Raw genomic sequence first — 26968 nt, 5'->3', positions numbered from 1 at the left:
GAAGAGTGAAGGAAAATAAGCAGGTCCTAAGGGACTTGTGGGTAGTGCCAAGTGTACTAATGTGCACACAATGGGCATCTCGGAAGGAGAGGAAGGGAGAAAGGGTGGAGAGAATGTTGTAGGGAATAGTGGCCATTAACTTCCCCAATTTAATGAAAGACATGACTACATATTCAGGAAAATCAGTGAATCCCTAGAAAGATAAATGTAAGGAAATCCACACTGAGACACATGACAATCAAACTGTTGAAACCCAAGGACCAAGAGAATATTCTGAAAGCAGTGAAGAGAGAAGCAGCAAGAGAGAAACACACAAGGAAGGGCTCTTGAGTCAGAAACCCTGGGGGTCAGAAGGACGTGGGGTGACATTATGAAGATGGGAAAAGAAAAAAATGGTCCACTAAGCATTGGATGTCCCTAAACCTATCATTCACAAATGAAGGAGGATTGAGACATTCCCAAATGCCTTTAGAATCGAAAGCAGAGACTCAGGCAGATAGGCATACACCCATGTTCATGCAGCACTATTTATAATTGCCCACATGTCCACCGGTGGGTGAATGGACAAATTATGGTGTTTTCTCACATTGGAATATTATCCAACCATAAAAATTAATGAATACTGATAAACACAGGTGAACCTTGAAAACATTACACTCTAAGAGAAATCAGACACAAAGGGTCATGGACTCTATGATGTCATTTACACGAAGTATCAGAACAGGTAGATGAATGGAGCTGGAAAGCAGGTTGTGGTCGCCACGGCCCCGGGAAGTGTCGGCAGTTGGTGTGTGGGGGGGCGGGGGGCAGCTGCTTAGTGGGCATGACACGTCCTTCTGTGGTGAGGAAAATGTTTTTGAGCTTGATAGAGTGGGTTGCACAACATCGTGAATGGACTCAGTGCTATATTATTCACTTTAAAATGGCTGGTTTTGTTATGTCATTGTCACCTAAAAATAGTGAAAAATGTTGAAGAAGGCATACTAATCTTATGTCTTTTACACTTCTGTGACACTCCAACTCAGAATATTTTTTTTTTTTTTTTAAGATTTATTTATTTGAGAGAGAGAGAATGAGAGACAGAGAGCATGAGAGGGAGGAGGGTCAGAGGGAGAAGCAGACTCCCCGTCGAGCAGGGAGCCCGATGCGGGACTCGATCCCGGGACTCCAGGATCATGACCTGAGCCGAAGGCAGTCGCTTAACCAACTGAGCCACCCAGGCGCCCCAACTCAGAATATTTTAAAAATAATTGTCAGTGGGTTTATTTCAGAGACAAATGCAAATTTACCTCTTTAAACAAGATCGATCATCATTGGTGATCTTTGGAAGGACATTTTACATGTAGATGATGATGATGATACTGCTTTTTTTTTTACTTCCTTGTGAGTGTCAGGTAACTTGCTCATTTGCATAACCAGCATTCGAGGTAGGTTGGCTTGTCTCCACGTTACAGGTGAGGGACCGGAAGCTCAGGCCGAGTGATTTGCCCTGAGCCACTGCAGTTTTGGTAGAGTTCATATTTGAACCCGGACCATTGTGATGTCACACCCAGTGTTCTTTCAGCTGCGGTGCTTTGCTCTGTGGCTGGTTATTCTGATGCAAATGACTGATAAGTAAAATCTGGGATGTAAAAAAAAAATGCATGTATATGCTCATTGACTTTAGTTTGAAATTTGTTTTCTTGTCAAGAATATTTTACGTTCATCTCCTTAATTTCTAATATTTCGTAGTGATCTGTTGTTTGAATGGCATTGATGACTCTTTCCTTATGTGACTTAACTGTGGTTGTTATATCATATTTACAGTACTTGAACTTTTTGTATTTGGAGTTCTTAAGCACATTCTTGTAGAAATACTCTGGGAAAGTGTTCTCTGCCGTATGTTTTCTGTGGAAAAGGAAAGCCACGTCCACTTTTAAGTATGCTCCTATCTGTGGGGTGCTTTGTTAGAAGCAGAGAATATTTTAACTGGTATGCAATGTCAGTCAACACTGAGATTCTTATTTTTATTTATTTAAGTTTATTTATTTATTGTTTTAGCCATCTCTATACCCAGTGTGGGGCTCGGACTCACGACCGTGAGATCAGGGGTGTCGTGTGTTTCCTGCGGATCCAGCTGCGTGCCCCAACACAGACACCGTTTAGTTAGCTGCATGTGTTGTTGCCTGAGAAGCTGCTTCTCTTGCCGTGTGGGAATTCTCTGTGTCTGCTGCTGCCCCTGTCCCTGCTTTCTCCCTGTTTGTGACTGCTTTATTCTTCATGTTTAGCCCAATGGACAGCATCTGAGTCAGAGCCTAGCAGGAGAGTATGAAATTGTTGGCAGCTCTTACAGAAATCCCTGACGAGGACTTTGAATTGTGGGGCCATTCTGTACTCGGATTCTTTTTACCTCTTGCTCAGGAGAGGTGTCTGAACTGCACACTTGGCTGCAGTCATTCCACTGGCTGGCTCTCAGTTCAGTTGCCCATAGTCCCTAAGGACCCAGTGTGTGTGAGACACTGTGATGACCTCACGGGATTCAAACATGAGTAAGTCCTGGACGACGCTTTTTAAAGCGTTCATGCACTGTTCTAGCAGGGACGATAAATTCAGAGTTTTGTTTTGTCTTAATCAGCCACCAGATCTCAGCAGGACAACATCGTGTCACCCACTGTTGGTGGATATTCCAAATTTACACCTAAAGCTAACGTGGGACTTTAGATTCAGAAATAGATCTGGAATTCTGTGACTGCAGAACGATGTGGGTGACTGCAGGTGATGACTGCAGTCAGTCTTAGCTGTTTCTTGTCATGGTTACGGCATTTTGTTGTTTAACATGCTTTCTAGTATTCAGACGTAGGAGAGAGAGGGAAGTCTGTTGTTTTTGAACATCGTGTGCATTGTGCGTGTGTGCACATGTGTGTATGCGAGGAAGAACATTTACATATTTACATGCTTCTGGTGTTCCAGTTTCCTTGCCAAAAAGGAACTTTATCCACAGAAAGAGGCCATGTCCTTTATTCCTGTCTGTTTTAGCATCTTTGATCCTTACTGTCAACACTGTTGCCATGTACTTGTTAAAATTCTTAGTAGCTTTTTTTTTTTTACATAAAATATCATGAATTATCTTAATGAAATTCTGTCATCTTTTAATGAAATTGTGTGTCATAGTTATTCTTGAAAAATCAAGTGATCTTAAAATCCCTCTTTACTGCCTTTTATACTTTGTGGGCTATGTGCACTTTCACAGGGAAATCCTAATGTGTAACTGGTTTCATGAGTTACTGAATGTTCCAGTTGGTAAGGATTTCCTTTTGTGACAGTCATGTCTTCAGATAGTTGGGTTTTTTAAAAAATAGTATTCTCAAATGTTAGCAGAATTTTCCCATCAGAAATTGCCTGAGAGCTGATAAACTCAGAAGTAATTAGAGTGGATTGTCGCCGTGCAGTCCGCGGAGAGGCATCAGTGACTTTCCTTCTCTTATTCGAGTGGTTTCATCTCTCAGTGGTCCACTTTTGTGACAGTGCAGATGAAGAACAGTGGGTACTTGGAAGTCCTTTCTGTGTATTTTCTGTATGTAGTCAGAGCAGTCCCTTGATAAATGTGCTCACCTTCTCACGTGTTTATGTCATGCGGTCTTCTTTCCTGTCTGTGGTCTGAGCAGCGTTTGGAAAGCATCCACAGAAGAATGTTCAGTATACGTTACTACATTTGTACCATATAATAGTAGTTCTTGATCCTAGTGTGTGTCAGGCATACACACACACAGTTGAGATTTGTTATCTCGTCTGTTCAGTTCTCTGTGGCTGTACCGAGGGGGACATAGATTCCCGGAACTAGATATGTACTCGTTACCCTCCTCACCAGTCTTTTTTCCTCACGTCACCCTAAGAGGATCTGTATGAGCTTATTTCTTCACGATGTTCATACACAGTGTTTTTTATTGCGTTGTTTGGAGATTAGGGGCCACAAGAAAGTAATGGAAAACACTGGCTAGCACAAAGTACCTTCTCCCAGGTGAGAAGGAATCGTTGTTTTGTGGGTAGGTACGTATATGTGCTAGTATCCGGGACCTCCCTCTGCTACTTGGTGTCACTCTGGGAGTCACCCTTAATTATCGGGTTCTCAGCCGTGTTCATACCGCAGTTTTCTCCCGAGTTACGTAGGGCAGCTGGCATATGTAGGGACTCAGGAAATGGGATGACACACGAGGAATTTCCAGATCAAATGTGAAAAGTTTGAAGCCTGATCTTGTCAGCCAGCTGCCCATTGAGGGTTCCCTTTTCCTGACGTCCTTGCCCACTTTACTTTCTTTAACTTGCGAACTTTCATGGTGAAAAATGCTCTCCTTGTGGTTTGCTTGCTGCTTACCTTTTAACATTTCATTGTTCATTTTGATCTTCGATAAAAGTTTATTCATCTTTTTTTCATACATCCATCTTTACCTTTTCATAATTTCTCTAAGAGAAATTTATCTGGTGACACATATTTTTGTCTTGTTTGACTCATTTTTGTATCTTTTTCTTTTAAATGTAGATAAATTTGTACTTTTTATGTATGCAAATCTGATCTTTTCCTTTGTGGTTTTTACTTCAATCTTAGAAGGTCCATTCAGCCCCAATGTAAATGAGTGTTTTAATCTCCCTACAGTGTTTCTGTGTGTTCATTTTCTGTAGCCACTTGTAATTTTACGTATCAGGTGTGCGTTGTATGGAGAAGGGATCTGTCTTCTTTTTTCTCCCCAAATGTTTAGTTAGTTCCTTTCAAACCAGTTATTAATGTTGTTACAGTTCTTTTCTCAGAGCTTGGAGAAATGCGTCAGATTTGTTTGGGCCCTTTCCTTCGCTTTCTTGTCTGCTCCACTGACTCATCCAGATTTCCGTGCCAGTTCCATTCCAGTTTTAAATAATGTTCTTTTTTAGCATGTTCTAGTGTCTCGGAAAATCTTTCCCTCGCTCCCTCCTCCCCTCCCTTCCTCCATCAGTTATTTTTCTTTTTCATTTTTTTCTTGTTTTCCCTGAGAAACATGAAACACTTTAAATATAAGATTATTGGGAATTTTTCTTTCTGCTCTTGAGTTAGACCAGTGGCATCGAAACCTCATAAATAGGCTCATGGTTGCTTGCCGTCTTCATCTGTTGATTTCTCCATTCTTCTACCAAGGATCGATGTCAGCCTCCACACTTGGGAGTATTTGAGCAGTAAGAAACTGCCGTGGGACTACTGAAAATCTAAGGAAATGAGCGACTAGGGACAATTTTGAACCATCTTTAGTTCATATACCTCTTAGTAGTAATGTCACCATGCTGATTCATGTAGGGCCTTGGAGTTTTTGTACCTTTGTAGGCCCAGGAGAGAGGAAGGCTTTTTCATAAAGCTTCTGGTTTTTGTGTTTGAGAGTCTTAGAACTTGTTAATTATGGACTGTTCATATTAACAATATTTTGTATTTTAACATTTGGTAGATGTATAACAATTCTTTCTAAGCACAGAAAACAAAGATTAGACATTTGTCTTATGCAAATACCAGCAGGCTTAACCAAGACTTTGAAGTGTCCTGTCAGTAGTAAGACCATAAAAATTTTCATTTGTACCTGTTAGTTGAGAAAATATTTAGTATTGAGATACTTAATAATTTTTCAAACCCTTGTACTTTTCTACAAAATCTTTAGTTAACACAGTGAATTGCTATTGATACTTATTTCATTATTTAGTTCTGCATATTGCTTCAGGCAAAAGATGTGTGCATTGGTGGGCTATAAAATCGTCTGTATGGATAGGCCCTTCTGGCAGCTTCTGAATTCTGTTGGTAATTACATGGATGGTACAGACTGTTTTAACTAGGGACATCATTTTAGAGGGGAAGTGGTTGCCTAATATAACTGATCCAGTAAAGAACATTATGTGCTTTAAATGTTTCTTACCACGATAGAATATTTTATTATTTCTATATTCTTTCTAAAGCTATCTAATTTTTTTTTTACTGATGGAACAAGAAAAAGATTTGTGTTTAACTTGAGTGTCTCAATTTTTTTGTTATTGCTAAACAGTGCTTTTTAAAACTACTCTAATTATTGCTAGTGAATGTTTAAGAGTAAAAATTGGTTACTTCCAGCAAGATGCTTTATAACCCTCACCCCAAAACAGCAGTATTTCCTTTTTTTTTTTAATTTCCTAGGCTGTAATTACTACCATTCAGACATCACTGTATTTGATCTCGCTCTGCTTTATGTCAGCTCTCTGGAGTGTAGGTTTCCTGTGGGCAGGGCCTTGCCCATTTTGTTCCCACTTTTGTCCCCAGCCTGTGTTGGGGGAGGGATACCACATGCCTCCCTGCCCCCGCCTGCCTTCAGCTGAAGTCAGAATGGGCCATCCAGCTGGAGCAGAGTCCTGGCCTGTGTGCTCCAGGATGGGTTTCACAGGGCCTTTGTTTCCATCACTTACTGGGGACAGCCTCAGACTGTAAAGCGCCCTTCATCGTCATGAGACTTTGTCCGTCTGTGTTCATACCCTTGCCTTTTCTGCTGTGTCTCTAGCCCTCAGGTTCCTTCCCTGCCTCTGGCTCCCACTGCAGACCGCTCCGGTGTACCTGGTGTAGCTTCCGGACTTCGCTGAGTGCGCTCTTCCTCTGCAGCCCTGTCACGTGCTGGTGGCTGTTCAACCAGGGCCTAGGGCTGCTTCACCTGGCGCAAGGCACTCCTCCTGTCTTTCCCTCTTACTCCCTCGTACACCTGATCCAGCGGTTTTCAACTGCTGATTCCTTGGTCTTAACGCATTCATGCTGCTTCCAGCCCCTGTCATGTTCTAGCTGATGAAGTTTGATTTGGCAGTTTTTTCCTTTAGGATTGTGCTTTTGCTTTCTTATTTAAGAACTCTTGGCCTAATTCAAGTTCACAAAGATTTTCTGCTATGTTTCTGCTATGTTTCTTCTTCTAGAAGTTCTTTGGTTTTAGGGTTTGCCTTCTGTATATCCATTTTGAGTAAATTTTTGTACCAGTACCCGCTGTGCGTCTAAGTACTTTCTTCTCATGTGGCTATCCAAATGCTTCTAGCACCATGTTTTGGAAAAGTGATCTTTTTCACATGGCATTGCCTTACACTTTTGTCAAAAACCAGTTGTCTTTTGGGGCGCCTGGGTGGCTCAGTCGGTTAAGCGTCTGCTTTCGGCTCAGGTCATGATCTCAGGGTCCTGGGATCGAGCCCCGCATCGGGCTCCCTGCTCAGCAGGGAGTCTGCTTCTCCCTCTCCCTCTGCTGCTTCCCCTGCTTGTGCTCTCTCGCTCTGTCTTTCTCTCTCAAATAAATAAATAAAATCTTTAAAAAAAAATCAGTTGTCGGGGCGCCTGGGTGGCTCAGATGGTTGAGCGTCTGCCTTCGGCTCAGGTCATGATCCCAGGGTCCTGGGATCGAGTCCTGCATCAGGCTCCCTGCTGGGTGGAGAGCCTGCTTCTCCCTCTGCCTCTGCCCTTCTCTCTCTCTCTCTCTCTCTCTGACTCTCATGAATAAATAAATAAATAACAAAAAAGAAAAAGAAAAAGAAATAAAAAAAAAATCAGTTGTCTTTTATCTGTAGGTTTATTTCTGGACTCTCTTCTCCATTTATCTGTTTGTCTCTCTTTATGCTAATACCATTCTTTTTTGATTACTGTTGCTTTATAATAATTCTTGAAATCAGGTAGTGTTTTCCCTTCAACTTTGTTTCTCATTTTCAGAGTCTGGTCTAGGTCCTGTGTATTTCAATATGACTTTTAGAATCAGCTTGTCAATTTCTGTAAAAAATGCCTGCTGGGATTTTGACTGCGATTTCATTGAATCTATAGATAAATTTGAGGGAGAATTAACATCTTATTAATACTAAGTCTTCTGACCCATGAATGAAATAGATCTTTCCCTTTATTTAAGTCTTAAAATTTCTCTCAGCAATATTTCTTTTCAGAGTATAGGTCTCTTTTAAAATATAGTTTACTTATATATGTAAATAAATGTATTAATTACATTTCCCAGCTACCCACTTTGCTTCATAATCCATGTTAAATTAGGCTTCTACCTCCTCAGCCACTTAAAGTGTTGAGAGAGTTGGTGGGGGGTGCTGGTCCCACCCAAACAACAAAGACAAGCCGAACAACCTGCTAATGTAGTTAGTGTCTAGTTGTCTGCCCGGGAACTACACGTGTCATCCGCTGTTGACCTTCTAGAGTGCCCTTTATATGTGATCAGTTCCTTTTTTAAGAAGTTGTTTAATTATCTTCCACTCTTACTGCCTGTGTGTGTTTTGTTGGGAAAGAAGTAATTAATTTTCATCCTTATTTGGTCATCTGTGTCTAGTTCAGTGTGGCTTATATAGCTACTTTGCCATGAGTCCATTATGACATTTGACTCATTTAACTGATTAAGAATAGATTGGTCATAAACTTCTCTTGTTTTGAAGTGGGGTAAGTTTGTTTGATGCATTTGCAAAAAAAAACTAAGTGTCATAAAAGTATATTTCAGTTATGCTTTGAACCTGTCCCAGGATCTGGGTTCAGTAGGCACTGTGGTGTTAGTCTGTTCATAGCAGAGCAGCACGTTGTTAGAGGTGTGCGTGCATTCTGCTGTTGCTCATGTGGGTCCCCGAAGGCTTTGGGAGGCTCTGTTTGCTGTGGAATTAAGGAGGGCTGTGAAGGGAGGGCTTCCAGTCAAAAGAAACAGCAAGTATAGAGAACTTGGGCCCCAGAGAGTTGTAGGATACAGTGCCAAAAGCAAATGTAGACCGTTTTAACGCCAGAAAATTAATTTGAGATTAGTTGTGAAGCACATGTGTATAATGATGTAAATCTGAATTATCTTCTAAGTAATTGTCAAATAGTGGAGATTTTTTGGGTGGAGAGAAACATAATCCTTAGTTTTGCCAACCAGTTCATCTGGAATTCATATTGAATTAGGGAGTTGATAGTAATGGAGACCATTTAGTAGAATATTCTCTTTATTCAGGTAAAAAATGAATAGCACTGAGATTGGTGGGCAGGGTCTATGTTTAAGAAGCTTTGGAGTAAGAATAAGTAGTCCTTTGAGTTACTTCTTGATCTTTCAAAGAAGCCTGTGAAACTTGGTTCATGCAACAAGCCAGGCGAATGCTTTCCTTCTGTGAGAAACATGTAAGCTGCTACACTTTGGAAGCATGGTGGCTGGGAACATTTATTGCTAGGAGGAGGGCTCAATGGAAGGATTTCATTGCAGTAGTTTAGAGAGAGGGAAGGATGGCTGTTAACCTTACTTGGTAACATTCACTGTTAACCATTTCATCAGAAAGGAAAAGGCCAGAGCTTGTACTCCAGGTAAATTGAAAACAGTGTTTTTAAGAACAACTGTCCTTAGATATAAAGTACTGGCCTATACATTGTTACTATATTTAGAACTTGCTTCTCTCAAATGTAGCTCTGAAGTTATTAAATTTTATTTTATTAAGATTTTATTTATTTATTTGACAAGAGAGAGACACAGCGAGAGAGGGAACACAAGCAGGAGGAGTGGGAGAGGGAGAAGCAGGCTTCCCGCTGAGCAGGGAGCCCGACGCGGGACTCGATCCCAGGACCCTGGAATCATGACCTGAGCTGAAGGCAGACGCTCAACGACTGAGCCACCCAGGCGCCCCTGAAATTATTAAATTTTAAATGCCCATTTCAGAAACACTTTGCGTTGTTGATGGCTCTATTGGGTTGTGAGAGCAGGTGGCAGTTCTGTCTTTTCTTTGTGCTGTGACATGTAAGATTTAGGGATTTTCTTTTGTTATCAGTCCCCCAACTCTGATAATAGTATGTTACTAGGGTCAGCTGTCAGCTCAGTTCACAAAGGGTGGCCGGAAATCAAACCGTTCTTGTGGGCATGAGCTGTTCCCATTGGGCAGCGAGGGTCACGGTGCTGGGCTGTCACTCGAGGGGGTCAGGTGCCTGGGGAGCAGGTAATGTTCCTCCATCTTTTCTGTCTAATGCCCTGACTGCTCGTGAAGAAAGAGAAGTCAGTGAGTTCATGGGACCAAGGCTGTAAAGGAAGTACAAGGAGTCCCCTGCACAGAGATTAATTAAAATTGTTAGAGAGCCAAGAGCCATTAAGCAATTTGACCAATTCTTCAAAATTCAGAAGTGTGTACTTTGAGTAGGTATGTGAGGCAGATTGCCATACCGATTTGACTTGATAGCCTTCTTCTGTTTTGTTCATATTGTCGTGTTCTTAACGTGAGAACTTTCTGCACTGTATTTTACCTTCCCCTGTCTTCCTTAAACATGTAATTGCAAGTAAGTTCCATAGAAACGAATAAAAATCACTATATAATGCCCCCAAACTAAAGGCTATTAAATATAGATTGTGTCTGTTATGTGACAGAATAAGTAATATCTCTCTTTCTCAGAAATGTAAGATCTTAATTAAGGAGTCAGAAAAGGATATATTTTTCTGTTTCAAAATATGTATAAATTGTTTATACATTTATTTTATCTTACAATTACAGCTATTTCTCTACCTCTCCTTTTTGAATGGGTCCATTATAAAGAATATAGAAAAGCAGAAGGAAGGAAAAGTGGATTGGATAGTAGGAGAGAAAATAAAATTAAGTGATAAGACAGGCATTCTGTTGAGTAATACTCAGCATGAGATCAGTGAGTAACTTTGCTGCCTGGTGCTTAGCTATAGAAAACATAACAGTGGGAGCACAGACATGAAGCTTGAAGGGACCAAATGAAAAAATAATTAAAATAGACATTGTTTTGTAAGTATACTTTCTGGCTATTAATAGACATATACTTATCGCTTACAAAGATATCTTAAGATTTGTTTCACATGTAATTTTAAAGAACATTGCTATTTTATAGTATGAATAAAAAAATAGCCCCCCCCCACTAGTTCTAGTCCTTATGTGTTTATTGTATATTTGAGGAACATGGAAAAATACAATAGTTACAAAATTTTTTTTGATGTCCTGAAAACATCTTTAGGAACAGGTGTGGCACTGATGAAACTCAGCTGCCAAGAAGTATTTAGGAAATAAGTTTGTAATAAGTTGAATATGGTCTAAAAGTCAGTGGTATGGCTGGTAATGTTTTTGATAATGTGATATGAACTTACCTCTTGTTCTGTTAGCTTTCAGAATAAATTGAATGTAAAGACATAGGTCTTTTCCCATGTGAAAAGAGCCACTAAAAGGTAAAAATAGATCCACAAGGCTGTTGCCAGTTCTAAAAGGGAGATTGACGGAGGGAGGGAGGGAGGGTCCAGAGTCCCAGGGAGAGAGAGAACTTGAGTAAGTTTTGTTACTTATGTAGGATGGTGTCTCAAGTTAAGTATATAACATTTCATCTACTCTGTATGACATTAACGTTCTGTAGTGCTGACTGTTAAATTTTATAGATGATTATTATACTAGATATTATATAGATAATCTAAGAATTTACACACTGTATCATGTAGAAGAATCACTTCTTGATAAGGCTTTCGTCCTTATCATTATCAATTACCAGTACGGAACCATCTGTAAAGCTACCAGCGCATGGTGATTTTAGCGCACGGTGATTTTATGTATCATTTTCTTTACTTCTTTTGTTCTGTCAGTTACGTGTCAGTCAGTGCCATTCACAATATTAATATAAGGATTTTACATCTTCATTTTATTCACTCATTAAATCATCTTTAGTGCTGCTTCTCATCGTCATTGCTGGACCCAGACCTGAAATAATGGCAGATTTGGGAAGAACCTTCCGGTTGGAGCCCTCTCGTCTTTTATTGGGGGGCAGTTAACTGTTTGTACTTGGGAGCTGACTAAGAGAAGTTAATTTTTAGTGACTGTGTCTTTGTGAAATAAATTTATTTTGAAAGTATAAGTACAGATAAATTCCTGGTGTTACCCCCACTCCCCAAAAGTTATTTCTGAAGTATTATTTGTCAATTGAAACTTTAACTCTGGTGTGCTATTGTTTCCTTGAGTTGATTATACTTCTTCTTTTTTTTAAGGTAAAGTGCAAGTTAAGAGTTCAGACATACAAGTTGGAGACCTCATCATAGTGGAAAAGGTTGATGCATTTTTAATATATTTTAGACCTGTCTATGCCAGTGATTAACATTTAGCTTGATTGCAGTAACTTTGAATCTGAAGAAAAATTGTTTGAGACAGTTATTTTAACTCTTAACTTCTTTGTGTAAGATATGATATACATGAAGAAAAATCTAGATTTTTCTGTAGTCTGTTTTGCTTTAGTACATTTCAGTGTATGCAGGTAAAATTGTATTTTGTCTAAAATAAGACGTGTTAACTGCTTAATATTGCATTATCAGAATTATTTCATTTGACCAAAGAATTATATTAGTTAGAACCTATTTAGAATATGTTTCATTTTCTAAAACCTCCTTTTATAGATAGATATATTACACATAAGTAATTGGATATTATTCTTGGGATTTAGAAACTTCAAGAAGGAAAGGTCAATGGAAGTAAGAGAATATTAGAAAGAAAAGGCTTATTAGGTTATTGTAGGAAAAGGCCATTAAGAAAACCCCTCGGTGTCAGACTTGGAAGTTTTCAGATGCCCCAGTGGGTGACTGGGTGGGCCGCCTGCTCTGGGTGGAAGTGCTTCTGCACGCCCTGACTTCTCTGAGGAACGGTGGATGAATGGACTGCCTCTGTTTTTTCTTTTCCTTTTCTTTTTTTTTTCCTGTTTTTAAGGCGCTAGAATAGCTTTTAAAAAACATTCTTGTTGGAGAAGTTGTACTAGGGCCTCTTACAAGAATAGTTTGAACCCTTGCTGCCATCTGGTGCCATGTACCCAGCCTGAGCCACCTCATGGAGATGTTTGGTACAAGAAGGTCTTTTTCCTCAAGACTAAAGTGGGCTTTATCTTGCTACAGTAATCTCTATACAGAGAATGTTGTTGGGTGTGTTTGTTTGATTTTACAAAATGGGACAAAATTGAACATACTGATTTTGCAGCTCATTTCTGTAGCATTCAGTTGTCTGGACACTGTAAGTTACTAGCTTTTGATCCATGGTTAGATTTTCAGGTGGTGTCTGTGTTCTCTGTTATTATAAAGTGCTGTGTGAGCACCCTTCTACATCCATCTCTGTCTGTTTCTGTAGGATAAATGCTGACGTGAGAGACGATTGAGCCATATGTGAGTCAAACACCAGTGTTTATTACCTCACAGTTTCTGTGGTCAGGAATTGGGGTATAGATTGGTGTGGGTCCTTCTCAGGGCTGTAGTCACCAGGTGGCCGTCACCTCCAGCTCCCTGGAGGGTTGTTGGCAGGCTCAGGGCCTCAGTTCCATGAGATTTTGGCTGGAGGCCTCCCTCATTCCTGTCCACAGCGGGGAGCGGGGGAGGGAGCCCTCCACAGGGCAGCTCACAGTGGCCTGCCCGGAGGAGGTGGGAGTGCCCGCAGTGTGGACTCGCGGGCTGGGACCTGGTGGCAGCGGTGACATCCATCACCTCTTGTTTCCCTTGGAAGAGATGGTATAGTGTTGATGGTGGGGTTTGAAGAGCAGGTAGTCTCTCGTTGTGGATCAGGGAATGCTATTTGGCCTCATTTCCTTTGCTCTCCTGTTTAGGCACGTTCTCCTTCCCTTTGCAGCCTAGGTTGGTGGAGTGGTGTGCCCTTTGGTGCTTCCATTTTTACTGAGTAACATGTGAGCCCTTCTTGGCCACGTTGTAAGAGCTCATCTCTTTAGTCATATAGGTGGATGTGAAAGATAGACATCTAGATCTATGTCTGGGCATTCCCCTTGAGCTTCTCGCTGGCCTCCCAGGTGTGCTCTCCACCTGCGAGAGGTTGATGAGTGACGTGGGCCTTTGTAGACATCCAGGTAGACGTTTTACTTGAATGTGGTGGTAGCTGTATATCTTTCTTTCTGTTTGCCACTTCAGTGCTCCATGGGCAGCGCGGTGTGGATGGTCCTCCCACACTAGATCCATATTGTATACGAGCATGTGTACGGTCCCTACCTGACCCTGATGTTTACAGATTTGGCAGCAGAAGGACTTCTAAAATATTTTCACTAACCTTTAGGAAATGTTGTTGTACAGTAAAAAATAGGGGTGGCCTCTGTACCTGACTTAGTTTTTTTGTATTTCCAGTTTTACACTCATACTAAAAGATTTGAGACATAATTTCTAGTAATTACTATGAAATGATAAATTTTTAGTGGGTTTATGTTTGTTAAACCAATTTTGTGGTTTTTGTAGTGATAAAAGTTACTGGTTGACTTAACCGTCATAAAGAAATAGTAACGATATGGTTGCAAATGGCTTTGTCCTTTTATTTTTTATTTAAGGATCCTAGCAGTACTTATCACTAACCAGAAAAGTAATTTCTCTGTTATTTGACCATACTGCTACTCAGGAATTAATGCTTGGATATTTCCATGGTGGATTTTATGTTTGAGGGTAGCCCTTCTAATTCTGTATCTGAATGTGAAATTAAAATTAGTGTATTGATAGTCATTGTATGGGTCTTTGAAGTGTGTTCACCAAATCTGGACCAGTGTCTCCTCACAGGAGAGCAGCAGCCTGGGACAATGGGAGAGAGTAGAATGTGGGCTTTCATGTTAGATGAATCCGGGTATAAACTCCTCGTTTTCCAGCCTCAGACTCTCCCTCGGAGAAGCAGCTCATTGACATGCACTTAGAAAGTGGTAGGCTAGAACTGTACAGAGTCAGCGTTAGATCATGCATGCAGGGCGAAGAAAGAAAACCCGAAGATTGTTTCCTGGCTTAAGAAGGAACCCTCCTAAGAAGTACCTAAAATTGTAGACAAATATGTCGACTTAAATATTATTACTTGAGGAATGTGTCAAGTAGGGTAACTGTTTGGAACAGGAGACTTAGAAGTTGAAGGTTGTCCAGGTCCTAACATCAGCTCTGAAGTCCAGGTGTTTGAGAGGGATCCAGAGGACACAAACAGAGCAGGATTGAAGGTGACACTTGAGGGTCCTCCTTCATTACTCAGCCTAAACATCTTTTTTAACAGCTAAATTTGAAAGACAGTTTCTTTATCCTGTTTTTTTGAGGGAATGCAATTTAATAAATATTTTAAACAATTTAATAAGTATTAGCATGCATATTTTAATACCCAGAACAAACACTACGAAAAATGTGCATAGAGATACAGTCTGAGATACTAAGATGGACTCCTGAAAAGGGTTCAGGTAACACACAAGAAAGCAGGAAATTTGAAACTGAAGAATGAATACCAGAGGAAACCAACAGAAAACAAATAATAAAATGCAGACTTATACTCTAATGTGTCAGTAATTACTTTTATTATGAACAGTCCGAATATACCAATCCTGAGATAGAGTGGATAAAGAAGTGACACCCAGGGCGCCTGGGTGGCTCAGTCGTTAAGTGTCTGCCTTCGGCTCAGGTCATGATCCCAGGGTCCTGGGATCGAGCCCCGCATCGGGCTCCCTGCTCTGCGGGAAGCCTGCTTCTCCCTCTCCCACTCCCCTGCTTGTGTTCCCTCTCTCGCGCTCTCTCTCTCTCTGTCAAATAAATAAAATCTTTAAAAAAAAAAAAAAAAAAAGAAAAGAAAATAATTGCCAGTTGATATCCACAATATACATAGAAAATTCGGCATCATGATGACGTGGAGTTTATTCCAGGTACCTAAGGCCCATTTCAGCATTCTAAAATCACCCAGTGTAATCCACTCTATGAATAGGCTGAAAGAAAATTATATGATCATAACAACATGTGACTACATCCAACACCCATTCATGATAAAAACTCTCCACAGTCTGGATTAGATGGTAATTACCTTAATTATGTTTAAAGGGTATCTGTAAAAACATATAGCCAACATCATACTTAACAGTGAAATTCTGAATGCCTCTCCTTTCAGATTGGGAGTAAGTCACGGATGTTTGTTCTTAACCGCTCTTATTTAACTAACATTTCTAGCTACATAGAATAAGGCAAGTAAAGGAAATTAAAGGAATTCAGATTGGAAAGGAAGAAATGAAAATGTCCCCATTTGCAGACGACATGATTGTGTATATAGACAATCCCAAGGAACTGATGAAAAACCTGGAACTAATGATAATGAATAGGTTCAGCAAAGTGGCAAATTATAAGATCACCACTCAAATATCAATCCCATTTCCAACATGTGGAAACTGAAATTAAAAATGAAGTACTCTTACAGGCACTACTGTGAAAACAAAATCTTAGGTATGCTGAAAATAACAGTGTGTTCATGAAAGTAATCAAAGACACTGTAAAATTCCAGTTTTCCTAAAATTGAATATAGGTTTAATACAATTCCCATTAAAATCTCAGCGAGGTTTTTTTTTTCTTTTTTTTTTTTTTTTAGAGATTTTATTTATTTATTTGACAGAGAGAGACACAGCGAGAGAGGGAACACAAGCAGGGGGAGCGAGAGAGGGAACACAAGCAGGGGGAGCGGGAGAGGGAGAAGCAGGCTTCCCGCAGAGCAGAGAGCCTGATGCGGGGCTCAATCCCAGGACCCTGGGGTCATGACCTGAGCCGAAGGCAGACGCTTAACGACTGAGCCACCCAGGTGCCCCGAAGTTTTGTTTTTTGTTTTTACTTTTTTAGATAAAATAAGCTTATTCTAAAACTAATTTGTCAAGGCTAAAATGGCAAAAACAGCCTTGACAAGGAGAACAAAGTGAGAAGGATCACTTCCTGATGTTAAGGCATACTACCTAGCTTTATTTACCAACACAGTGTGTAAGAAGAAATAAAGATCAGTGGAACGGTGTGGAGAACCCAGAAATAGACACACCCAAATGCTCAAGTGATTTTTTTAAGAAAAAAATTCCATTATGATAACATTAAAAAGAATAAAATACTTATAAATAAGATAATTGTTAAGAATAAGCAGCAAAAGTGCAAAACTTGTACTTTGAAAACTACAGGGCAGTGTCAAAATATACTAAAGAAGACCTAAATAAATGGAAAGACATCATATATATCATGGATTAGAAGTATTAATATTGTTAAAATGGCAGTACTCCCCAAATTGATCTACATATTCTGTGTTATCCCTCTCAACATCCCAGCTGACTTTTTTGCAGAAATTGACAAGCTGATTCTAAAATTATATGGAAACACAAGGGACCCAGAATAGTGAAAAACAGTTTTGAAAAAGATGAATAAAATTGTAGTATTCACACTTTTCCATTTCAAAACTTTATTCAATGTTAGAATAACCTAGACAGCGTAGAACTTGCAAAAATTCAGAATTGAAAGTTCAGAAATAAAGCCTTAAATTTGTGGTTAATTGCTTTTCAACATGGGTGCCTAGAAAACTCCATGGGGTAGAGGGGTGTATTTAGGTGAGTGCCTTTTTTTTTTTTTTTTTTTGGACCCAGTACTGTTTGTGAGATTCTCCCATTTTGTTGTGTGTAGCCGTAATTCATTCATTTTGTTGTTACGTAGTATGTCTTTTATCCATTCTACTGTTGCTGGATATTTGGGTAGCTTATTAGTCTTGCCTATTAGAAATGATAATTCCATGTCATACTTGGCTCAGTTGGCACACATTGCTAGCGTGTATATACCTAAAGAGTGGAATTGTTGGGTTTTGGAGTGTGCGAGGTTCCACTTCAGTAGGTACTGCAAATGATTTTGCAAGGTAATGTATCCAGTTATACTGTAATGAGCAGTGTGTAAGAGTTGTTGCTTCACATGTTTGCTGACAATTCGCATTGTCAGCCTTTATACCTTAGCATTTCCAGTATGTATGTAGTAGTTGTGGTTTTAACACGCATTTTCTTGAAAAATAATCAAGTTGGACACCTTTATTAATCTTTTCATTTGGAGTTAGTTGGGGATTTTTGTTTTGTTTTTTAAATTTTTGTTTGTGGAGAAGGGGGAATCTTGTTAGGGTTGGTGGGGAAGAAATTACTCCCTACCAGAAAGTTGTGAAAATATTCTGTAATATCTTTTAGGGCTTTATAGTTTTGACTTTGACATTTAGAAGCAGAATTCATTTGGAATATATTCTTATGTTTTGATTGATATAGAGCTTTAGTATTTATTAGCTCCTGTCATCTCCTATAGATACCTAATAAATTAGTTTCTCAATACTGTTTATTGAGAAGACCACAGTGTGCTCGTTGGTCTGCAGGAGCACCTTTCTCATTAATCTAGTGTCCATTTTTGTGTGAGCCTCCCTTCTGGAGTCTCTGTGTTCCCATTGGTATAATTATCTATCTTAGAGGAATACCATCTTGTCTTAATTGCTCTACTATTATTAATATTTTAGTTTTGTTATATTGTAGAATCAACCTTCCACGTTTCTCACATTTGTCTTGTTCATTCTTGGCCTTGGCATTTCCCTCTAAATATTAGGAATACCTTGTCAATTCCTCTCAAAAAACATGTTATGATTTTGATTGGATTTGTGTTAAATATATATATCACTTGATGGGCACATGACATCTTTGCATTCTGATTTTAGAGAGTGATGTATTCTGTGTGTTTAGGTTTTATTTAACTTCTCTTAATAATGTTTGATAGCTTTTGTTTAGAGAACTTGTCTTTTGTTAGTTATAGTCTAACCTTAGTTTTTCTTATTACTGAAATGGGCGTATTTAAAAAATACTTTCTTGCTGTTCATTACTTCTATTTATATACTTGTTTCCTAGGTCATTAATTTCTGTTTTTATATTTGCTTGCATCCTTGTACTTTCTTTGGGGTTCATTGGCTCCCCCCGCCCCTGCTTTCAAGTGGATATTTAGCTTGTATTTTTAGCTTCCTTTATATATTGTATGCATTTAATTGTGTATATTTTCCTCTTAACACTTTCCTTTGGCTCTGGCAGAATGATTTCACACACTTTGCTGCGCTGAGTTTTTATTATCATTCAGTTAAAAATATTTTCTAATTTCCATTGTGATTTCTTTTTTGACCTAATAGTTCTTTAGATGTTAATAATTGACCTTTCTTTATTCATGTTAGAAAAAGGTAGCTTTATCCCACAACATATCGTTTTCACCTTTAACGACTTATATTTGTTTTTATTGCTTGCTTACTGACAGGTAGTCCATTTCTTTATCATGTGTGGGTAAATCTTTACTTAGGTCTCAAAAAATATAAGTACTTCATGAAATTGTGTGAAGTGTTCTTACTATATATTTTTTCTTTAGTTGGATACAGCTTTTCCAATTCACAAAATTATTAGTAATGATTAAATAAATACACGAATAGCGAATACTTGTATAAGTTTATATGCTCTAAGTACCTTTGAGTTTTTGTCCTTTTCTGCTTTATAAAAGAATATCTCTCAAATTTATAGGGTTTACTTTTTTGTCTGCTCAGTTGTACATTTATTCATTTATTCAACATTCAGTAAGTGTTTTATTTATGATGTGTTCTGTTTTGTGTTAGGCTTTGGAAGAATCCTATTCTCACTTTCCAGGGTTATTTAGTCTACTAGGGAGAATATAATTTATTATAGGGCAAAAACTGCTATATTGTATGTGTGAGTTCAGTTAACAAAGAGGCCACAGAAAAGGCAATATTTAACATTTTTCAGAAATGGAGAAGTTTTCAAGTCATCACAAATGCTGTTTTCATGGTTTGTTAACAGGGGAAAGAATCGTTAAAAAAGTCCAACTAAAAAATGAATTTAAGTATAAATTATACAAATTGTTAAATTATTAATGTTAATTGCTTCAGTATAAATTTTAATTCTAACTTTTTTTTTAGTTAATTGTTTTTACTAGCTATTTCTACTTTGTAATAGAATGGTATTACTTTATAAACTTGCATATCGATAATTAGTGTTTTATATTACTCTCTGCAGAATCAAAGAATTCCATCAGACATGGTATTTCTTAGGACATCAGAAAAAGCAGGTATTTTTATTTGTATTTAAATTGCTGATCATTTAGTATTTTAGCAGTTTAATTTTCATTTTGAAAGGTAAAAGTTAAATTTATTCTTATAAAAAGTTTTCTTCGAATGATAATACATTGAATTCATTAATTCTAAGTCACATTTAACTGTTGATATTTAAAATGAAAATCTTTGGTGTATATGTTTGTTTTAAAAAATATAATCCTATCACAACCTTTATATCAAATGAGTGCTTTCATTCAAAGCTATATTGATATCTAAGTAATTAAATGATGTTGCTTGAAATTTGATTGCTATTCTGTATTTGCAGTTTTATTAATTCAGCAAACGTTTATTTACGTTCATTTACCATAAGATGGGTGGGGGGAACAGAAGAGGAAGCAGACAGTTTGTGTAGGTGAGTTGAAGTGGGCTTCACAGGATAAATGATACTTATATGACCTGAGCTTTCACCAGCGAGAAGAAGGTGGAAAAGGGGAAATGAGATGGAAGCCTCATGTGGTCAAGGAGAAGAACTATGTGTTCATTAACAGAAGAGTTCAGCTACACCTAATAATCAAGTACACTTGATACATTTACTTTATTGTGTGTTACTCAACGGGAGGTTTTGTTCTTCCTGTGGAGCAGACTAGAGAGCTCCTCTTCCAGTCCATTCCCTTTCTTCTCAGAAATACAGCTGGACTCCGTTTCCTGTCCAGTGAGATGGGGCTGTGCTCTGAGGGCTGGCCAAAGGAGGCCAGCTGGCTGCTTCCAGGCCTGGTCTTCACCTCTTCTGTAGCTCCATGGAGCCATGTGTCTCGAGTAAATGCACCCGGGGTTGTTGCAAGGCTTGGATTATTCTCCAGAGTTCTGAAAAAGTTGCTTTGGATGATTTTTACTGATGTTCTCATTATAGTTCTGGAGAAATGGATTTTCAGAGATTTTCACATTGCCATCCCTGTTTACATCACCTATTGTTTATGATGTTTGTCTTTGTTTCTAAATGTATTCAATATAATGAATAGAAAAATGTTTGCGTTTGAGAAATGCTTTCATATTAATGACCCTTTTAATGATTGTGGTAGAAATATATATGAGATTAGGAACATTATCCTAAATATGGAAATGTTTTTTAGATAATTAACTTAAAAGAAATAACAGGTTTTGTTAGGGGATAAAAGATGAAGGAAATCCAGCACTTTAAAACTGGAAGATGATGAGAACTGTCCATTTTCTAGAGGAGGAGTCTGAGGGCTGAACAATGTGAATGCCTTGTTGAAGATCATGTGACTAACAGCAGTTTTAGTTCTTCAGCCTCTGAATGACTTATAGCCAGCAAAACATAGATAGAATATTAGAGCATTAGGCAAATGAGATACTCTATATTATGTTAGCTTTGGATAAATAACATATCTAAACTGATGACTTTTTTTTTTTTTAGAGATTTTATTTATTTATTTGATGGAGAGAGAGAGAGAGAGAGAGAGCACAGCAGGGGGAGTGGCAGGCAGAGGGAGAGGGAGAAGCAGGCTCCCCGCCATGCAGGGGGAGCCCGATGCGGAGCTCGATCCCAGGACCCCAGGATCATGACCTGAGCCGAAGGCAGACGCTTAACTAACTGAGCTGCCCAGGCGCCCTAAACTGATGATGTTTTAAAAACATTCTCTTTCCCTCTAGTTTTCCTTTGGGTTTCATGTTATAGGGACATGTTGTAGTATAATGATACTTAATATTTTGTAGGTCCTGGATCTCTTTGAGAATCTTTTTTTAAAATTTTTTTGAAAGATTTTTATTTATTTATTTGACAGAGAGAGAGCACAAGCAGGGGGAGCAATCATAGGGAGAGGGAGAAGCAGGCTTCCCCGCCGAGCAGGGAGCCTGACTCAGGGCTTGATCCCAGGATGGTGGGATCATGACCTGAGCCAAAGGCAGACGCTTAACTGACTGAGCCGCCCAGGGCGCCTCTAAGCTTACAGTTCTCAGTTTTATTATTTTTTTCTATTAAATTTAAATTGTTAACAATTCACTGATTGTAGATATACAGGTATTAAAATGTCAGATTGCTATTTCATGCTGTTTTTCTTCTTTTTCTGAAATGGACCAAATAGCTTCACAGCTGGATAAAATGTGTGTCATGATACTGCTTTAAATCAGGAATTCTTAGCTTTGGAAATTCTGTTTCTGTGACTTTAAGTGATTATTTTAAGTTTTTTAATTGTCTCGTTTTCAAAAGTACACATACTCAGAATTTTTTGTGTATCAACTAACACTATTGATATTATTACTTTTCAGTTTCAGTTCAGAAGAATCTGATAGTGCATTGTCTACTAAAATAAAAATCTTCAAACCCTAGCCAGTATAAAAGTCTTAAATCTGTGTGGTGTGTCGGAGCTTGGACAGTTGCAGCTCAGGGAGTCTCTTTGTGGTGTCATATTGACTGTGTATTAACACAGGGCTTTCTGTGGGGCCGGCATCTAATTGTTTAGAATGCAGATGAAGCTGTTGATGGATGTGGGGACTGATGGCTTAAATGCCAATTAATCAATTGCTTCATCAGTTTCTTAATTCAGATCAAATATCTCCTGAATGCACACAGTTCTTTTAGTGGTATTAGGAGAAATTAATGCTTTAGAACTAATTTTCATCAATCTCTTATAAATGCCAATATCTTTTTCACTTGTCTCCTCAGTGATGACCTTATAGTTTAAGTGTTTGGGACATATTACAGTAGCTCAGCCGTCACCTGTTAGTGGTGCAGGGGTAGGTAACTGACACTGTACTCATCCACATTCTCTCTTTGGTGCTGTTCATCTTCCCACCAGCTTAAAAATTTCATGTGGAGTCATTAAGTCATATAAATGATTCAGAAATTAAGTTTAATGGCAAACGATCTGGTATTACATATGTGAAGTCAGTGTCTGGTTTTCTTTTGTTGGGCATATACTGTGCCCATCTCTCTCAGAGCTATTGGATTCCTGAGCTGTTGCAGACAATCTACTAATATTACAGGATAACTTATCACCGTGTATGACAGACTCCGGTGCTCAGTCTCATCGTGTCCCATCACTTACCTTATCACCACTTGAGGCAGCGCTCCTGTGTGACACATAGCCTAGTTGATCTTCATTTGATTGTCATTAAACCTGTCCTTTCCTGTCAGCTCTTGTCAATTATACAAAATAAAATCAAGTATTCATAAGAAGTCTGTAACGGGATATAAGCAGACCAATTTAATAATTCATTTTTGCTGAGCCTTCACTGGCCTCCATTGTAGCTAGTGCTTGCTGTTAAACATTATTAGATGTAGTACGTGTAAGACATGGCAAGTTGGCCATACTTCTGACTTTGCTACAGTTCAGTCTCTTTTTTTAAATCCTGTCAGTTACTGCGAGGTTGGTAATGTGAACTGTACTCGAAGATAAGCAATATGTCTATTGCCCCTAAATTTTTAAAGCAGCATATAATTATTTAACGTGAAGCATGTCCTTTTTTCTTTAAAGAAAGACAACTATAGGGGCGCCTGGGTGGCTCAGTCGTTAAGCGTCTGCCTTCGGCTCAGGTCATGGTCCCGGGGTCCTGGGATCGAGCCCCGCATCGGGCTCCCTGCTCGGCAGGAAGCCTGCTTCTCCCTCTCCCACTCCCCCTGCTTGTGTTCCTTCTCTCGCTGTGTCTCTCTCTGTCAAATAAATAAATAAAATTAAAAAAAAAAAAAAAAGACAACTATATTGCTTCCAGTGTTTAATAAGTTTACAGAACCTAGGTATTACTTTCACTTTTAGAAACAGAATATTTGAAATACAGAAGACTCTAGAGATTCTCCCTTCTTATTTTCTGTATTAGAAAGCAAACCTAGAGCAGAGCTGTTGGCACTGACATCTCAAAGTATGTGTCAGACAGAATCTAGAATCCGGTCCCTACGCGGCTACTTTTGTATCAGAACACACATAAGCACATACACACACACGTATAAACATGCATATATTTTAAGAGGAAAAAAAAAATCAAGTTTGAAAAACTGTTTAACTGTAAAATAACATCCACTACAAATTTTCCTATTCTCCTTTTTAATTGAAACCAGTTTGTAAAATATTCTCCTTGTGGTGGGTCCTTTGGCAAGTAATGCATAACAAAATTTATTTATGTGTTTAGATATATCTTTCAAAGTACATGTAATCAGACAAAGGTCTCCTGGGTAAGTCTTCACTTGATACAGTAGATGACTCAGAAGTCATTTCATAGCGCTCCATCTTCCGGAGCCTTGGGAAAGTGACTTGGCCTCTGTGACCCTCCTGGAATCGTGCTGGCAGCACCGCGGCAGAGAGCAGCTACAAGGCTTGGAAGTGCCATTGGTGAAGGGTTTGCGTGGGGCACGTTCCAGATCCTGAACTGTGATTAGGTGAAGGTGCATTGGCTGGTGGAGAAAAGTAGTAAGAGCAAGAAAACGCTCGTGGTACGTGCAGGACTACAGCTTCTTCCAGAGGGCTCAAGGGAGAATGCGTCTAGCACGGATGTGGGTTTGCACAGACCCGTTTTAGCGTTAGGACACTATGTAAGAGGTGTCCTGGACTGGGCTCGGTGAAGATACGTTCTGACTGACCTGTCTACCTTCACTAGTTCCCCAGACTTGAGAAAGAGGTCGCTAAATGAGTTCCCGGCGTACGGCTCTCACTGGCAGACTTCAGTAGATTTTCCTCTGAATTTTACAATGCAACTCTGAAGTCAGTCCGATTCCTCCCCACCCCCCGTGCAGATGAAAACTTTAGTGGGGCGAGGTAAGTGGCAGGGAGCGTTGGTGACTGAGGTGCAGAGCTGGTGTTCAGCTCAAGACTGGCCCTTCCTGCTGTGCCCCGGGAACAGGAGCCTCTCTTAGAGCGCGGCTGACACTCGGGGCCACGTCGCTCTTCACTGGCGCCGTCGGTCTTACCTGCCGTAGGCTGCTGAGCAGCACTCCTGCCCCGGGTCACGAGATACCAGCAGCAGGTTTGAAAACAAACAGGGCCTCCACAAGTTTCCAAGTGCCCGCACTCCAGGGGGGAAATCACCCCTGGTTGAAAAGTGCTGGAGGACTTTTTTGTTTTCATTGAAGAGAATCCCTAAGTGTCCAGTTATGTATCTTTTGAGACTAATTAATATTCTTCAGAGATCCTCTCAGTAAGAACAAACTGATTCTGTGGCATTTGCCTCCGTGGGGAAGAAGCTTCTGCTCCTGCCAGTGCAGCCCAGAATTCGGGGGCTGGCTCCATCTCCCTGCTGCTGCCAGGCTAAGGCCAGGGCGTCACCCTGCAAGGGGTGTCCACTAGCCGCGCACTTCCCCAGGCCTGGTGGACTGGGCCTCCCTTCTGCTCACCAGCTCCCACCCAGAGGCAAGAGCTCTGCCCCGTTTTGATAATCTGGGAGTAATGGAGCCCCAGCTGGTTAGCCCCACCAGCTAGCTTGTAGGGCTGGAAGGGCTGCCACAACGCCTCCCCTAATCCCAGCGCCCACTTAGAAGCAAGCAAGGTGCCCCTCCAGATAAAACTGATTGCTGTCCTCTTCCATTCTCCCGTGTCTTGGCCCAGACCTTTGCAGACCTTGCTCCAGTTCATGCCTATGGGTGGTGGTGAAAACAATGGAGAGCTTGGTGGCCAGTCGTTCAAAGGGAGGATCCGTGATATATACCAACAAAGGACAGAGCAGCCCAGTGAGAAACTTCACCACCAGAACCAGGGAAAGAGTCAGCCAAAAGGAGTCCCACAGGATCACGCTCAACACTGCGTGCATGTGCTAGTCTACTCTGCTCAGGAGGAGTCAGAGTGGGGCAGTCTTGAGAAGGTCTCCAGGAGACACATCCATGAGCAGAGCCAAAGCCTTGCTTGTCTCGGGGGCCCTAAGCACAGTCTCTGGGTGTACTGCTCACGGCCAGTGGTAGTTCCTGCGAAGCTGAGCTTAGAAATAGAATCACATGCCTCCCCGTTGGTCTAGAAGATTGTACGTGTGCCAAAACCATGGCTGGGGGCCCAGGAGCGTGGACAGAGACAACCTGCAAGCTGCTGGTCCATTCCTGGCTGAACTAAGGGCAGAATCAAGAACGAACTTCCCAGTTGGGGAGAATAGCCTCTAAGCCATGTGTATCCAGTGGTAAAGGGTGAAAATCTGACTCCGTGAGTTCAGACACCACTTTTGACCAACAGGAAGTTGATGTGGGGCCAGGAGCAGCCCCTAGAAAGCCAGGAATTCAAATCTGGTCAGGGACAGGAGGGGGGTGGTGCATGCTACAGGGTAAATGGACTTCACAGAATTAGGTCAGCCAAATCACAAAAAAGAAACATGTCTGAACAACCAGCACTCAAAGTGTTTGATGTCTGTATAACAGTTCAGAGTGTTCACTAATCGACTGGCGGATTTTATGTGATTGTACAGCAGAGGGGTTTGAAGTCACATGGGCCTCCTGATGGCATTGTGCCGTTCATCCTGCCCGTCCCAGTGAGACCTCAGGGCAGTGCACCTCTGAGCTTGAAACAGGGGCATGTTCCCTACCCGACTGTCCAACAGGACCTCAAATATATGTAGGCCAGGACTGGCGCTTAGCAGGTGCTCAGTAAATATTAGTAGCCTTCTTGTTCAGAGAGAAATGACTTTTTATTATGCATATATGTCTCCATATATTTTCTGAGGAGTGTGGAACAGCTTCTAATCAAGAAAGTAGATACCATATTTATTTCTTCTTAGTTTGGAGCGTTGTGTTAGTTTCTCCCCATAACGATCTTTGGAAGGTATTTTCTAAAGGAGCCAGGCCCCGAAGAAGTGTACTTGTATTAAATCCCATGTCCCTGAATTCCTCTCTCTGGCACTTTATCTGTCCTCCTCCCCACCCCCCAGTGGTCTCTGTAATTGTGGTCCTTGGCCCTTGAGGTTCAGAGGGGTCCCCGTCATGGCAGAAAAGACAATTATACTCACAGAGCTAGTCTACTGCTTTGTGAAGGAGACTTTTCTGGATGCTACGGGTCTTCTTTCCCTCAACTGTACGTTGTAGCCACTTTTCATTTCCAGCCGAATCCCTGCCCCTCTGACTTTCACAGAAACCGCTCCATCTCATTTCTAGAACAGGACATTGGGTGTGCCCCAAGTGATGGAGTGTGGGTTCTGTTTTAGAATCTTGAGTCTGGGTTACTTGTCAGCACTACAT

At 40.2% G+C, this 26968-nt stretch overlaps 1 protein-coding gene across 4 annotated transcripts in view; it reads left to right on the top strand.

The window, feature by feature from the left end:
* ATP9B (ATPase phospholipid transporting 9B (putative)) overlaps window positions 1-26968 on the top strand; it is a 250338-nt gene that overhangs the window by 47952 nt on the left and 175418 nt on the right. For all 4 annotated transcript variants that reach the window (XM_044921226.1, XM_044921227.1, XM_021686168.1 and 1 more), the window contains 2 exons: window positions 11958-12016; window positions 19772-19823. In XM_044921226.1, the coding sequence (XP_044777161.1) occupies window positions 11958-12016; window positions 19772-19823 (111 nt within the window). The remainder of the gene's footprint in view (window positions 1-11957; window positions 12017-19771; window positions 19824-26968) is intronic.

This window comes from Neomonachus schauinslandi, chromosome 14, assembly GCF_002201575.2.
Source record: "Neomonachus schauinslandi chromosome 14, ASM220157v2, whole genome shotgun sequence".
Classification (NCBI taxonomy): domain Eukaryota; kingdom Metazoa; phylum Chordata; class Mammalia; order Carnivora; family Phocidae; genus Neomonachus; species Neomonachus schauinslandi.
The sequence above is the reverse complement of the archived record's forward strand: the minus strand, read 5'-3'. Positions and strand labels throughout refer to the sequence as shown.